Source organism: Mobula birostris, chromosome 5, assembly GCF_030028105.1.
Source record: "Mobula birostris isolate sMobBir1 chromosome 5, sMobBir1.hap1, whole genome shotgun sequence".
Taxonomy (NCBI): Eukaryota; Metazoa; Chordata; class Chondrichthyes; order Myliobatiformes; family Myliobatidae; genus Mobula; species Mobula birostris.
The window spans coordinates 129927783-129940812 of record NC_092374.1 but is presented as its reverse complement, the minus strand read 5'-3'; the positions used below and the strand labels follow the sequence as shown (position 1 = coordinate 129940812).

Genomic DNA, 13030 nt, shown 5'->3' with positions numbered 1-13030 from the left:
CCAGTGGTGTTCCTGGACCAGGTAAGATTGTCCAAGATCTGCACTCCAAGGAACTTGATGTTTTCCACTCTCTCCACTGTGGAACCGCTGATGCTGAGGGGTGTGTGCTCAGGCTGAGACCGTCTGAAATCGACAATCATCTCCTTGGTTTTGGTGACATTAAGCATCAAGTTGTTATCCCTGCATCAGCTCTCTAGGTATTTGACCTCCTCCCTGTACATAGTTTCATCATTTTTGCTAATGAGCCCTACCACTGCGGTATCATCTGCAAATTTAATGATCAGGTTCTGCTTGAATCTGGCTGCAAAGTCATGTGTTAGCAGTGTAAACAGCAATGGGCTAAGCACACAGCCTTGTGGGGATCCAGTGCTCAGTGTGATGGAGTCAGAGATGTTCCTGCCAACACGGACTGACTGTGGTCTCTCTGTGAAGAAATCCAGAATCCAGCGACATATGGCAGTGCTAAGGCCAAGCAGCGAGAGTTTCTGTCACTCCAAGAAGAAAAGGCCTAGTTCACTCAACCTATTCTCGTAAGGCATCGTCTCCAGTCCACGAAACATAAAAAGTACAGAGAGTGACCCATGAAGTCCTTTGAGCCTCATGCACCGTTCACTAAAGATCATGACTGGAAGTGTCACCTTTCTTTAATAAACTCAATCTTAATAACCAACAATCTATTGATCTTGCCCTTACAGATACTTAGCCATTGCTTCCATTGACCCTTCTTGGATAATTTCTAAAGCTTCGTTGCTCAATAGGAGGCATTTCCTGTCACCCCAGTTTTGTGATCCCTTAAATTGACATTGTGTCCTCCGGTTCCAGATACTCCAAACGGAAGAAACATTATCCATATGTCTACTTTGCCAGATAACATAAAAAAACTAAAATAAAATGCAAGACTTTTTTTTTATTTTGAGATACAATTTGGAACAAGTCCTTCAAGCCCAAAGCCATGCCACCTAGCAACCCACTGATTTAACCCTAGCTAATTACAGGAAAAATTGACAATGACCAACTACCCTACTAACTGGTACACTTTTAGTCTGTGGGAAGAAACTGGAGCACCTGGTGTAAACCCACGTGTTTCACAGGAAGGACGTACAAACTTTCCTACAAAGGAAGCTGGAATCAAACTCTGATGCCCTGAGCTGGAACAGGGCCACACTAACAGCTACACTATCCTGGTGCCCTAATTTTTCCAAATACACATCACATCTCATACTTCTTAGAATGAAGAATTTCAGAAATTATCAGCTGAATTTTATTACTCTCCTTCACATAAGAGAAACCCACCATCCTAGAACTTAATCTGGTACACATCAGCTGCATAATCTCTTAGCCAAGAATACCCTTCTTTTGCTAGAAAGAACAGATGGTGTGGTCTAAGTATGATCTTAACAGGGCTTTATGTAGTTGAAATTAGATGTCATTACTCTTGTATTCATATCCTCTTGCAGTAATGGCCAACATAGTGTTTGCCTTTCTAAATGTTGGTAGTTGCTGCATGTTAATTTTCAGTGATTAATGTACAAGGACACCCTAGTATTGCTGAACAACAAAGTTCTTGAGTTTCTCAACATTTAACTTTAATCTTGATAAGTGATGCATTTTGGGAAGTCAAATAAAAGCAGTCAAACAGCAAATGGTGGGACACTAAGGTATGTTGATGAACAAACAGGTAGATCTTGATATGGTTGAAGTCCATAGTTCCCTGAGGGAGGCAACACAGGGAGATAAGGTGATGAAGAAGGCATGTGGTATGCTTGCTTTCATAGGTCAGGGCATAGAATACAAGAGTTGGGATGTTACTGTATGTCACAGCTTTTCAAAGCACTGGATAGGCTGCACTTGGGATTGCTCTGAATACCCCACTGGAAATGATGTGATTGTTCTGGATTGTTCACCAGGATATTGCCTGGATTAGAGAACTTCAGTTATGGCAAGAGCTTAGAAAAGCAGGAATTGTTTCCCCTGGTGCAAAGGAGGCCAGGATATGACCAGACAGTGGTAGAAGGGTATGAAAGGCATAGATAGAATAGATATCCCATGGTATAGTTTATGAAGAGAGGCAGGTGATTTAAAGGCAATCTTAGGATTGCTTATTTTTAAACATACAGAATATCTGTTATCTGTAATTCACGTACAATTACTACATTTAAGAAGCATTGATACACAGTTAAATAGGCAAGGCATGGAATGAAATAGCCTTAATTGAACTCTGAGCTTATAATTTTCTTTTCATTTGAGCCCACAGAATTCAAAAGATAGTTGGATAGCAATGGCAAATTACTTCTACTATATTTATTTTGTTGGACAGTGCTTTTCAATGTATTAGTTTTGTGAGCTGGAACTTTCCAACAAACTGCATTTATCAACGTCAATGCATTAAAGTTTATACATTGTGTACTTAGTCAGGTCTTTATAATCAAGATGTCATCTCACTGAAACACAAACTTCTAAAAAATGGTTGGATAGGGTAAATGCAAAGGTCTATCTTCAGCCTGAAGAGTTTAACTACAGTCACTTAAGGGCTACATTATATAGATGGTTTAAAAATTTTTGCAATCTCCTACACTAGAGGGCTGTAAGTGTTCATTTGTACAGTATATTCAAGATGAAAATTGGTAGTTTTGTAAGTTGGGCTTAGAACAAAGGAATACCAGCACTGAAAAGGAAAGGAGGCAAACTGCAGCATGAGCCATAATCCTAAACATACTCATCGGACTTCAGAGCCAATTTCTGCTTTACTTAATGCTACATATTGCAAAAGTCACTAGAACCCAAGGGTACAAGACAGTCTTTATTAAAGTGACTGGGGTTAAATTTCTACCAAGTGTTGAGCTGAAATAACTGACAATCATTTCAAAAACTGCTCGGAGAAAGCTGTCATTGATCGACTTCATCTGATTCACAAAAATCTATCCTTGATTTATTTCAGCGTACCAACAAGCCAAAACCACCGTGCTGCCACAGCAGAGATCATCCTCTGTTGCTACACAACAGACCACCGTGTCATCTATTCCTTCTCACCCTTCAACAACTGGCGTAAGTGATTTCTACAATGAATTTATCCATTAGTTCTGGTTTAGTGCAAGTGTAGGTACAGAGCAATTTAAAGTTTACATGCTCTATAACATGTTAGGTATAACACAGGAGTGTTTTTTTTTTAACAGATTGCCTTTAACTCAGTTTGCATTTCCAAACCTGCAACTTGGAAACTTTGGTCACAACCCATTCACAGAAATAAAGCCTTTCTCTTAGTTAGAGGTAATAGAAGATCTCTGTAGCCTCACAGAATCCAGTAAATCTGTTGTGCTGGTCTCTTTTACGTACAGGTTGTACATGACCCGGGGAGAACCTGTTTCTTTGTCCTTGCCTTTCCTCCATTATATGTCCACATTGCCATCAACCACAACTCACAGTCAGTTTCACCATTGTTATTGCTACCATTAACTTATGGCTTATTGCATGAATGTTATGATTCTTCCTCTACAGCTGTTGTTGAAAATGCTGCCTCCAGTATTTCCAGCATTAATTTTGTGTATCAAAACCATTCAGCTCTGCCTTTGACAGCAGTTGCAAGAAAGCATTCCTCATCCTGACTCATATTTTTAATTCCAAAGCTCTTCCCTGCACTTACTGGAGTTTGTTCTTTGTATGGCCTTAGTCGAATGACAAAACTCCCAATTTCTTCAGTCATTCTGCATGGTGGCATTGATCCAAGCAAGCCTGTCCTCTTGCTATTCAAACATGGTGTCCAATTTCCTGTAGCCACCCACGTATCTATCCTCATCTCAAATGTTGAAATCCACCACTTGCACTGGCAGCTCGTTCCACACTCTCGCCACCCTGCGTGAAGTAGATCCCCCTTGAACACAACCTTGTGTTTCTTGCAACAGTCTACGTTCTCTCCACAAATTTGCTCCTCTAAATCCCACAGACTGTTAGGAACATCTATAATATAATCCCACTGATGTGGTTTTACCCTTCTTATTCCTCAGTTCTACCCATAAACCCTCATTCCTCAGTTCTCTAGTCTGTTCTGTCTGAGCATGTCGTGTTATTTTCCCTGACTAATTTTGCCACTTCTCCCCCTTTAATCCCTCCCACTCTATCATATCTAAACAAAGGAACCCTGGAACTTTAAGCTGCCAGTCCTGCTCCTCCTGCAACCAAGTCTCGCTAATGGCCATGTCGTTATAATTCCATATGCTGAACCGTGCCCTAAGCTCATCTCTTTTCCTACAATACCCCTTGCATTAAAATATATGCAGCTCAGAGCACAAGTCCCACCATGCTCAACCTTTTGATTTCTGACCTTGTACAGTACAGGCACATATACAGTGGCATGCAACAGTTTGGGCACCCCTCGTCAAGATTGCTGTTACTGTGAATAGCTAAGCGAGTAAAAGATGACCTGATTTCCAAAAGGAATAAAGGTAAAGATGACGCATTTTTAATATTTTAAGATTACTTTTTTTTATTTCCATCTTTTACAGTTTCAAAATAGCAAAAAAGGAAAAGGGCCCCAAGCAAAAGTTTGGGGACCTTGCATGGTCAGTACTTAGTAACACCCACTTTGGCAAGTATCACAGATTGTAAACGTTTTTTGTAGCCGGCTATTTCCGCCCATTCTTCCTTGCAGGTTTCTAGTTCTGTGAGATTCTTGGGCCATCTTGCATGCACTGTTCTTTTACATAGAAACATAGAAAATAGGTGCAGGAGTAGGCCATTCGGCCCTTCGAGCCTGCACCGCCATTTATTATGATCATGGCTGATCATCCAACTCAGAACCCTGCCCCAGCCTTCCCTCCATACCCCCTAACCCCCGTAGCCACAAGGGCCATATCTAACTCCCTCTTAAATATAGCCAATGAACTGGCCTCAACTGTTTCCTGTGGCAGAGAATTCCACAGATTCACCACTCTCTGTGTGAAGAAGTTTTTCCTAATCTCGGTCCTAAAAGGCTTCCCCTCTATCCTCAAACTGTGGCCCCTCGTTCTGGACTTCCCCAACATCGGGAACAATCTTCCTGCATCTAGCCTGTCTAATCCCTTTAGGATCTTATACGTTTCAATCAGATCCCCCCTCAATCTTCTAAATTCCAACGAGTTCAAGCCCAGTTCATCCAGTCTTTCTTCATATGAAAGTCCTGCCATCCCAGGAATCAATCTGGTGAACCTTCTTTGTACTCCCTCTATGGCAAGGATGTCTTTCCTCAGATTAGGGGATCAAAACTGCACACAATACTCCAGGTGTGGTCTCACCAAGGTCTATCCAGAGATTTTCGATGATGTTTAGGTCAGGGAATTGTGAGGGCCATGGCAAAGCCTTCAGCTTGCCCCTCTTGAGGTAGTCCATTGTGGATTTTGTGGTGTGTTTAGGATCATTATCATGTTGTAGAAGCCATCCTCTTTTCATCTTCGGCTTTTTTTTTTTACAGATGGTGTGATGTTTGCTTACAGAATTCGCTGGTATTTAATTGAATTCATTCTTCCCTCTACCAGTGAAATATTCCTAGTGCCACTGGCTGCAACACAAGCCCAAAGCATGATCGATCCACCCCTGTGCTTAACAGTTGGAGAGGTGTTCTTTTCATGAAATTCTGCACCCCTTTTTTCTCCAAACATACCTTTGCTCATTGCGGCCAAAAAGTTCTATTTTAACTTCATTAGTCCACAGGGCTTGTTTCCAAAATGCATCAGGCTTGTTTAGATGTTCCTTTGAACCTTTTGAATAGAACTCAAAAGAGCAATGCATGCAAGACGGCCCAAGAATCTCCCAGAACTAGAAGCCTTTTACAAGGAAGAATGGGCAGAAATCCCCCAAACAAGAATTGAAAGACTCTTAGCTGGCTACAAAAAGCATTTACAAGCTGTGATACTTGCCAAAGGGGGGTGTTACTAAGTACTGCCATGCAGGGTGCCCAAATTTTTGCTTCCGGCCCTTTTCCTTTTTTGTTATTTTGAAACTGTGAAAGATGGAAATAGAAGTTTTCTTGCTTAAAATATTAAAGAAATGTGTCATCTTTAACTTTTTGCCTTTTGGAAATCAGTTATCTTTTACTTGCTTAGCTATTCACGGTAACAGAAATTTTGACCAGGGGTGCCCAAACTTTTGCATGCCACTGTACCTTTGCTCATTGAGGCCAAAAAGTTCTATTTTAACTTCATCAGTCCATGGGACTTGTTTCCAAAATGTATCAGGCTTGTTTAGATGTTCCTTTGCAAACTTCTGATGCTGAATTTTGTGGTGAGGACACAGGAGAGGTTTTCTTCTGATGACTCTTCCATGAAGGTCATATTTGTGCAGGTGGCACTGCACAGTAGAACAATGCACCACCACTCCAGAGTCTGCTAAATCTTCCTGAAGGTCTTTTGCAGTCAAATGGGGGTTTTGATTTGTCTTCCTAGCAATCGTACGAGCGGTTCTCTCAGAAAGTTTTCTTGGTCTTCCAGACCTCAACCGTTCTTAATTACATTACGAACTCAGGAAACGGTTACCTGCAAATGCTTTGCTACCTTCTTATAGCCTTCTCCTGCTTTGTGGGCATCAATTATTTAAATTTTCAGAGTGCTAGGCAGCTGCTTAGAGAAGCCCACATATGTAAGTGATGATAAAGCTGATTCTGGTATGGGTCTCTGTTGTGGACTAAAAGTGGGAAGGGGACAGCGAGAGGTAGAGGGGAAGGAGTGGAAAGTACCAGAGACACAATCTGTAATGACCAATAAAGCAAATGTTTGGAATCAAAATGATCTTCCCTGGTGTCCCAAGGCTGGATGTGTTTGTACCTGCACCACCCCCCTGCCCCGGCACTCCTCCTCTGTCACCTGTTTTCTTCATGTAGGGTGTTAGAACACAAGCGTTAGAGAAAAATAAATGTTCAATTAACTTCATACTCTCCTCAAACAACTGTTTATTCTGTGTCTCTTTCCTCCCCTCCATGGTCCATCATGGCACTTATTCTGTAGAACATTGCATAGTTTTGTATTGGCCACAAATTATGTAATGTTCATCAACTGGCCTTTTGTGCTTGTTCTCTGTAACCCAATCTGCATGAACCCAGGATTGTACTTTTTGCGATCATTATACATCAACTTTGACTGGCAATACAAGACAGAGCATAACTTGTAACTTGAGTACTGATACGTGGATACAAAAACATTTATGCAATTCAGGAAGAGACATGTGCATTGTACAGTTAAACTTCCTACTAATAACATCTAGTAATGTGAATTCTATTTTCCCCTTCACAGAAAACCTACCGTGCTATATATGATTACATAGCAGCTGACGCAGATGAAGTCTCTTTCAAAGATGGTGATGTCCTTATGAACGTTCAGTCTATTGACGAAGGATGGATGTACGGAACCGTGCAAAGGACAGGAGTGACAGGCATGCTACCTGCCAACTATGTGGAAGCCATATAAACCAGGCCAATTATATAAGATAGCTCTCAACCTCCCCACTCCAAAGCAATATGCAAAACCTATGCAACACCAAACTTAGTGCTTGGTCCTTTCAAATAGAATTCCCTGATTTTGTAGCTGGGTATGAATGGGGGCAGTAAATAGAAATGGACTATAACTAATTAAGTTAATTTACCCTCCAGCAGATTATATAAAAAACAGAAATGAATGAGAATGATGAACTCTAGGCACATGAAAGTGCTGTCCATAGGTTTTGCCCCTGCATTAACTGTTTTCCTATAGTAATGAAATCTGTGCTTTGATTAAAATTTGACCTTGATTATGTGCACTCAAACCATATTAGATAATCTCATTCACTAGGACTTTTTTTTGAATGGCAGATTTGTACTATAATGTTAGAATTTCACTCATGTTCAACTACAAGCTCTCAAACTCTTCAACGTACAAGAAATCTTGATTGCATTTTTTAAAAAAATCTATGTCACCAAAGGATCTTAAAAGCCAAAATTTTAAACCCTCAAATGATTAAGCCTCCTACCTTTCACACTAATGGCAGACTTGTATATGTACCGTTATCTCATCTGATAACCAACTGTGGGGTCAAATAAAGCTGTTTCTGCAAGGAACTCATTGTTGTGACTTTGTTTTATACAGTTGTAACTTAGAAACAAAAAACCTACAGCACAATACTGTGCCGAACATGTACGTACTTTAGAAATTACCTAGAAATTATCTGCCTTCACTACCATTACCGGCAGCCAATTCTACACACTCACCACTCTCTGCGCAAAACACTACCCCTGACATCTCCTCTGTGTCAAGTTCCAAGCACCTTAAAACTGTGCCCTCTCATGATAGCCACTTTACTCCTGGGAAAAAGCCTCGGACTATCCACATGATCAATGCCACTCATCATCTTACACACCTCTGTCAGCTCACCTCTCATCCCCTGTTGCTCTATGACAAGGGTCCCCAATCTTTTTTGCGCTGCAGACCGGTTTAATATTGACAATATTCTTGCGGACCGGCACACCGGGGTGGGGGGGGGGGGGGGTACCAACAGACAAGAATAGCAGTCAAAAAAAGACTACAATGACCATGAAGCCTTGCGCAGGCACCAGTGCGCATACATGTACCTGCCGATATTATTCTCTGCAAATCGTTTTTGCCGATTCTGCTCGGGGGGGGGGGGGGGGGGGGGGTGTTCATCACGACCGGAATATTGGTAATAATACACTCAATTTCATTTCTAAGAGGGTTTATTTAACAAATTTAATATTAAACACACAGCGCATATTTTCCTCGCATGAATATAGTGATAAGTCAATCATCAGGGAAGGACGGGGAAAGAACTTCCAGTAGAAGTGGTAGAGGCAGGTTCGATATTATCATTTAAAGAAAAATTGGATAGGTATATGGACAAGAAAGGAATGGAGTCCGTGGGACTAGGTGAGAGTAGCTTTCCGCACGGACTAGAAGGGCCGAGATCGCCTATTTCCGTGCTTAAATTGTTATATGGTTATACAAGTCACTTATCAGTCAATAGCATCATAACATTTTAAGTAACGTTTGGATATTAAACACACAGCACATATTTTCCCCGTATGAACATATAAAATCATTGCAACACACCAGTATCGCTGAATCAGTGGGAGCCCTGGGCTTGTTTCCCTGCAACAAGACGGTCCTATCGAGGGGTGATGGGAGACAGCGATACTCGGAGGTTCCTTATGTCCAGTCTATTTAGTTTTCGTTGCATTCATTGCAGAGATATGTTGGAAATGGAAGCAACGTTTTCAGCGCTTTCATGGCTATCTCAGGATATTTTGCCTTGACTATGATCCAGAATGCCGGCAGAGATGTTATGTCAAACATACTTTTCAGCCCGTCGTCATTTGCAAGCTCGAGGACTTGATCTTCTTCCTGCGCTGACATGGATGATGCGCTGTTAATGACCACGCGTGCGTTCAAGCTCAACAGTGGGCATGACAGGGAATGAGGAAAGGTGCAGCTGACTCATATCGCCAAATCATATCGTTTCCTTGCGGCCCGGTAGCAAATGCTCTGTGGCCCGATGGTTGGGGACCGCTGCTCTAGGCAACGTCCTTATAAATCTCCTCTGCACCGTTTCTATAGTTTTCATATCCTTCCTGTAGTGAGGTGACCAGAACTGAGCACAGTACTCCAAGTGGGGCCTGACCAGGGTCCTATATAGCTGTAACATTACCTCTCGGCTCCTAAACTCAATCACACGGTTGAAGGCCAATGCATCATATGCCTTCTAAACCAGTCAACGTGCGCAGCAGCTTTGAATGTCCTATGGACTCCAACCCCAAGATCCCTCTGATCCTCCACACTGCCAAGAGTCTTACCATTAATATGATTCTGCTATCATATTTGACCTACTAAAATGAACCACCTCACACTTATCTAGGTTGAACTCCATCTGCCACTTCTCAGCCCAGTTTTGCATCCAATCACTGTCCCACTGTAACCTCTGACAACCTTCCACACTATCCACAACAACCCTAACCTTCGTGTCATCAGCAAATTTATTAACCCATTCCTCCACTTCCTCATCCAGGTCATTTATAAAAATCACCAAGAGTAGGGGTCACAGAACAGATCCCTGAGGCACACCACTGGTCACTGACCTCCATGCAGAATATGACCTGTCTACAACTACTCTTTGCCTTCTGTGGGCAAGCCAGTTCTGGATCCACAAAGCAATGTCCCCTTGGATCCCATGCCTCCTTACTTTCTCAACAAGCCTTGCATGGGGTACCTTATCTTTCTTTCTTTTTCAATCTTTTTATTAATTTCAAAATATAGAAACAAAACATAGCAATAATACAGATAATATGAGATGTATTGTTACATTTAAAAAAAAGAGTAATTGCAAAACCAAATAGTGGAAATTACCAAAACTCCCATACGTGTAGAACTGATCACGGATAATATAAAGCAAAAAAAAAAAGGAAAGACAAAAAAAACCCATCCCAAAAGAAAAAAAAACTAAACTAAACTAAAAGACTTGGGCAAAACTAACAACTTAAAAATGGAAAAGAAGAAAACCTCAGTGTCGACGCCTCCACTCCCCTCCAACAACAGTACAGAGAAATAAAACCAGTTTGGAAATGATCAAATTACATCAAATGAAAATGCTGAATAAATGGCCTCCAAATTTTTTCAAACTTAATAGAAGGGTCATAAACTGCACTTCTAATTTTCTCCAAATTCAGACACACCATAGTTTGTGAAAACCAATGAAATACTGTAGGAGGGTTGATCTCTTTCCAATTCAACAAGATGGACCTTCTAGCTATTAAAGTAAGAAATGCAATCATCCTTCGTGATGAAGAGGTTAAATTATTTGAGTCTATCATTGGTAATCCAAAGGTAGCAGTAATTGGATGAGGTTGTAAGTCTAGATTTAGGACCGTTGAAATAATATCAAAAATATCTTTCCAATATTTCTCCAACAAGGGACATGACCAAAACATGTGAGTTAAAGAAGCAATCTCAGACTGGCATCTGTCACATATTGGATTAATATAAGAGTAAAAACGAGATAGTTTATCTTTGGACATATGAGCCCTGTGAACTACTTTAAACTGTATCAACCTATGCTTAGCACATACAGAGGATGAATTCACCAACTGAAGAATTTTTTCCCATTTTTCAGTTGGTATATTAATCTCAAGTTCTCTTTCCCAGTCAGCTTTAATTTTATTAGAGGCATCAGGACATAAATTCATAATTATATTATATACAATTGCTATTACACCTTTCTGAGAAAGATTTAAGTCTAAGATTTTTTCCAAAGTGTCCATTGGATATGGGTGTGGAAAATTAGGAGAGACAGTAATTAAAAAGTTTCTAATCTGTAAATATCTAAAAAAGTGAGATCTGGGTAAGTTATATTTATTAGAAAGTTGATCAAAAGGCATAAAACAGTTATCCAAAAATAAATCACGAAAAGATATTTTACCTTTGGTTTTCCAATCAAAGTAAGCTTGATCCATCATGGAAGGTTGAAAAAGAAAATTTGATATAATGGGACTTGCTAGAATGAATTGATTAAACCCAAAAAATCTTCGGAATTGAAACCATATACGTAAAGTATGTTTAACTATTGGGTTATTCATTCGTTTATATGATTTAAAAGAAGTAAAAGGAAGTAAAGTTCCTAAAACCGAACCCAAGGAAAACCCTTGTAATGAATTAGATTCAAGATTTACCCAATGAGGGTTTAAAGATGCATCCAAATCTTGTAGCCAAAATTTTAAATATCGAATATTAATTGCCCAATAATAATCTAAAGTTTGGGAGGGCAAGTCCCCCCCCCTTCTTGGATTTCTGTAAATATCTTTTACCTAACCTAGGATTTTTATTCTGCCAAATATATGAGGAAATTTTTGAATCCACGTTATCAAAAAAAGATTTTGGGATAAAAATTGGAACCGATTGAAATATATACAAAAATTTAGGCAAAATGATCATCTTAATAGCGTTAATCCGACCAATCAAAAACAAAGAGATTGGGGACCACTTGGTAAATAAAAGTTTAATCTGATCAATTAAAGGTAAAAAATTAGCTTTAAATAAATCTTTATATTTTTTGGTAATTGTTATCCCTAAGTATATAAATGAATCAGTAACCAATTTAAATGGTAAACATCCATAAATAGGTACATGCTTATTTAAAGGGAATAATTCACTCTTACTAAGATTCAATTTGTAACCAGAAAAGTTACTAAATTGAGCTAACAGATCTAAGATAGCAGGAATTGACTTCTCCGGGTTAGAGATATATAACAACAAATCATCTGCATATAATGATAGTTTATGTATTTAATTTCCACGGGTAATACCAACAATATTTGGCGAGTCACGGATAGCAATTGCTAAAGGTTCAAGAGCAATATTAAATAGTAAAGGACTAAGAGGGCAACCTTGCCTAGTACCGCGAAAAAGACGAAAAAAAAGGAGATCTATAATTATTTGTACAGACCGAGGCTACCGGGGAGTAATATAACAATTTAACCCAAGATATAAATGTCAAATTAAAATTAAATTTCTCAAGAACATTAAATAAATAAGGCCATTCAACTCTGTCAAAGGCTTTCTCAGCATCTAATGAGATAATACATTCCGGGGTAGTAAGTGAGGGGGTATAAACAATATTCATTAACCTCCTAATATTAAAAGATGAATAGCGATTTTTGATGAATCCGGTTTGATCCATGGAAATAATTTGAGGTAACACCTTCTCCAGTCCAGTAGCTAGAATTTTTGAAAAAATTTTTGAATCTACATTCAGAAGAGATATCGGTCTATAGGATGCACAATCTGTAGGATCTTTATTCTTTTTAAGAATTAAGGAAATAGAGGCTTCATAAAACGATTGTGGTAATTTACCTAAACTAATTGCTTCCTTAAATATTCTAGACAACTTAGAAGAAAGAATGGAGGAAACAAATTTTTTAAATTCCACTGTAAACCCATCGGGACCGGGTGCTTTACCGGAATTTAATGATGAGATTGCAGTTATTATTTCTTCCTCTGAAATGGAAGTTTCTAATGATAGGCAATCTTTG

The 13030-nt window shown here is 39.6% G+C and overlaps 1 protein-coding gene across 11 annotated transcripts in view; it reads left to right on the top strand.

The window, feature by feature from the left end:
- Positions 1 to 8056, top strand: part of neb (nebulin) — a 355138-nt gene extending 347082 nt beyond the window's left edge. For all 11 annotated transcript variants that reach the window (XM_072258677.1, XM_072258676.1, XM_072258675.1 and 8 more), the window contains 2 exons: positions 2939 to 3045; positions 7257 to 8056. In XM_072258677.1, coding sequence (XP_072114778.1) covers positions 2939 to 3045; positions 7257 to 7430 — 281 coding nt within the window. In that variant the 3' untranslated portion in view covers positions 7431 to 8056. The remainder of the gene's footprint in view (positions 1 to 2938; positions 3046 to 7256) is intronic.
- The last annotated feature ends 4974 nt before the right edge of the window (positions 8057 to 13030 follow it).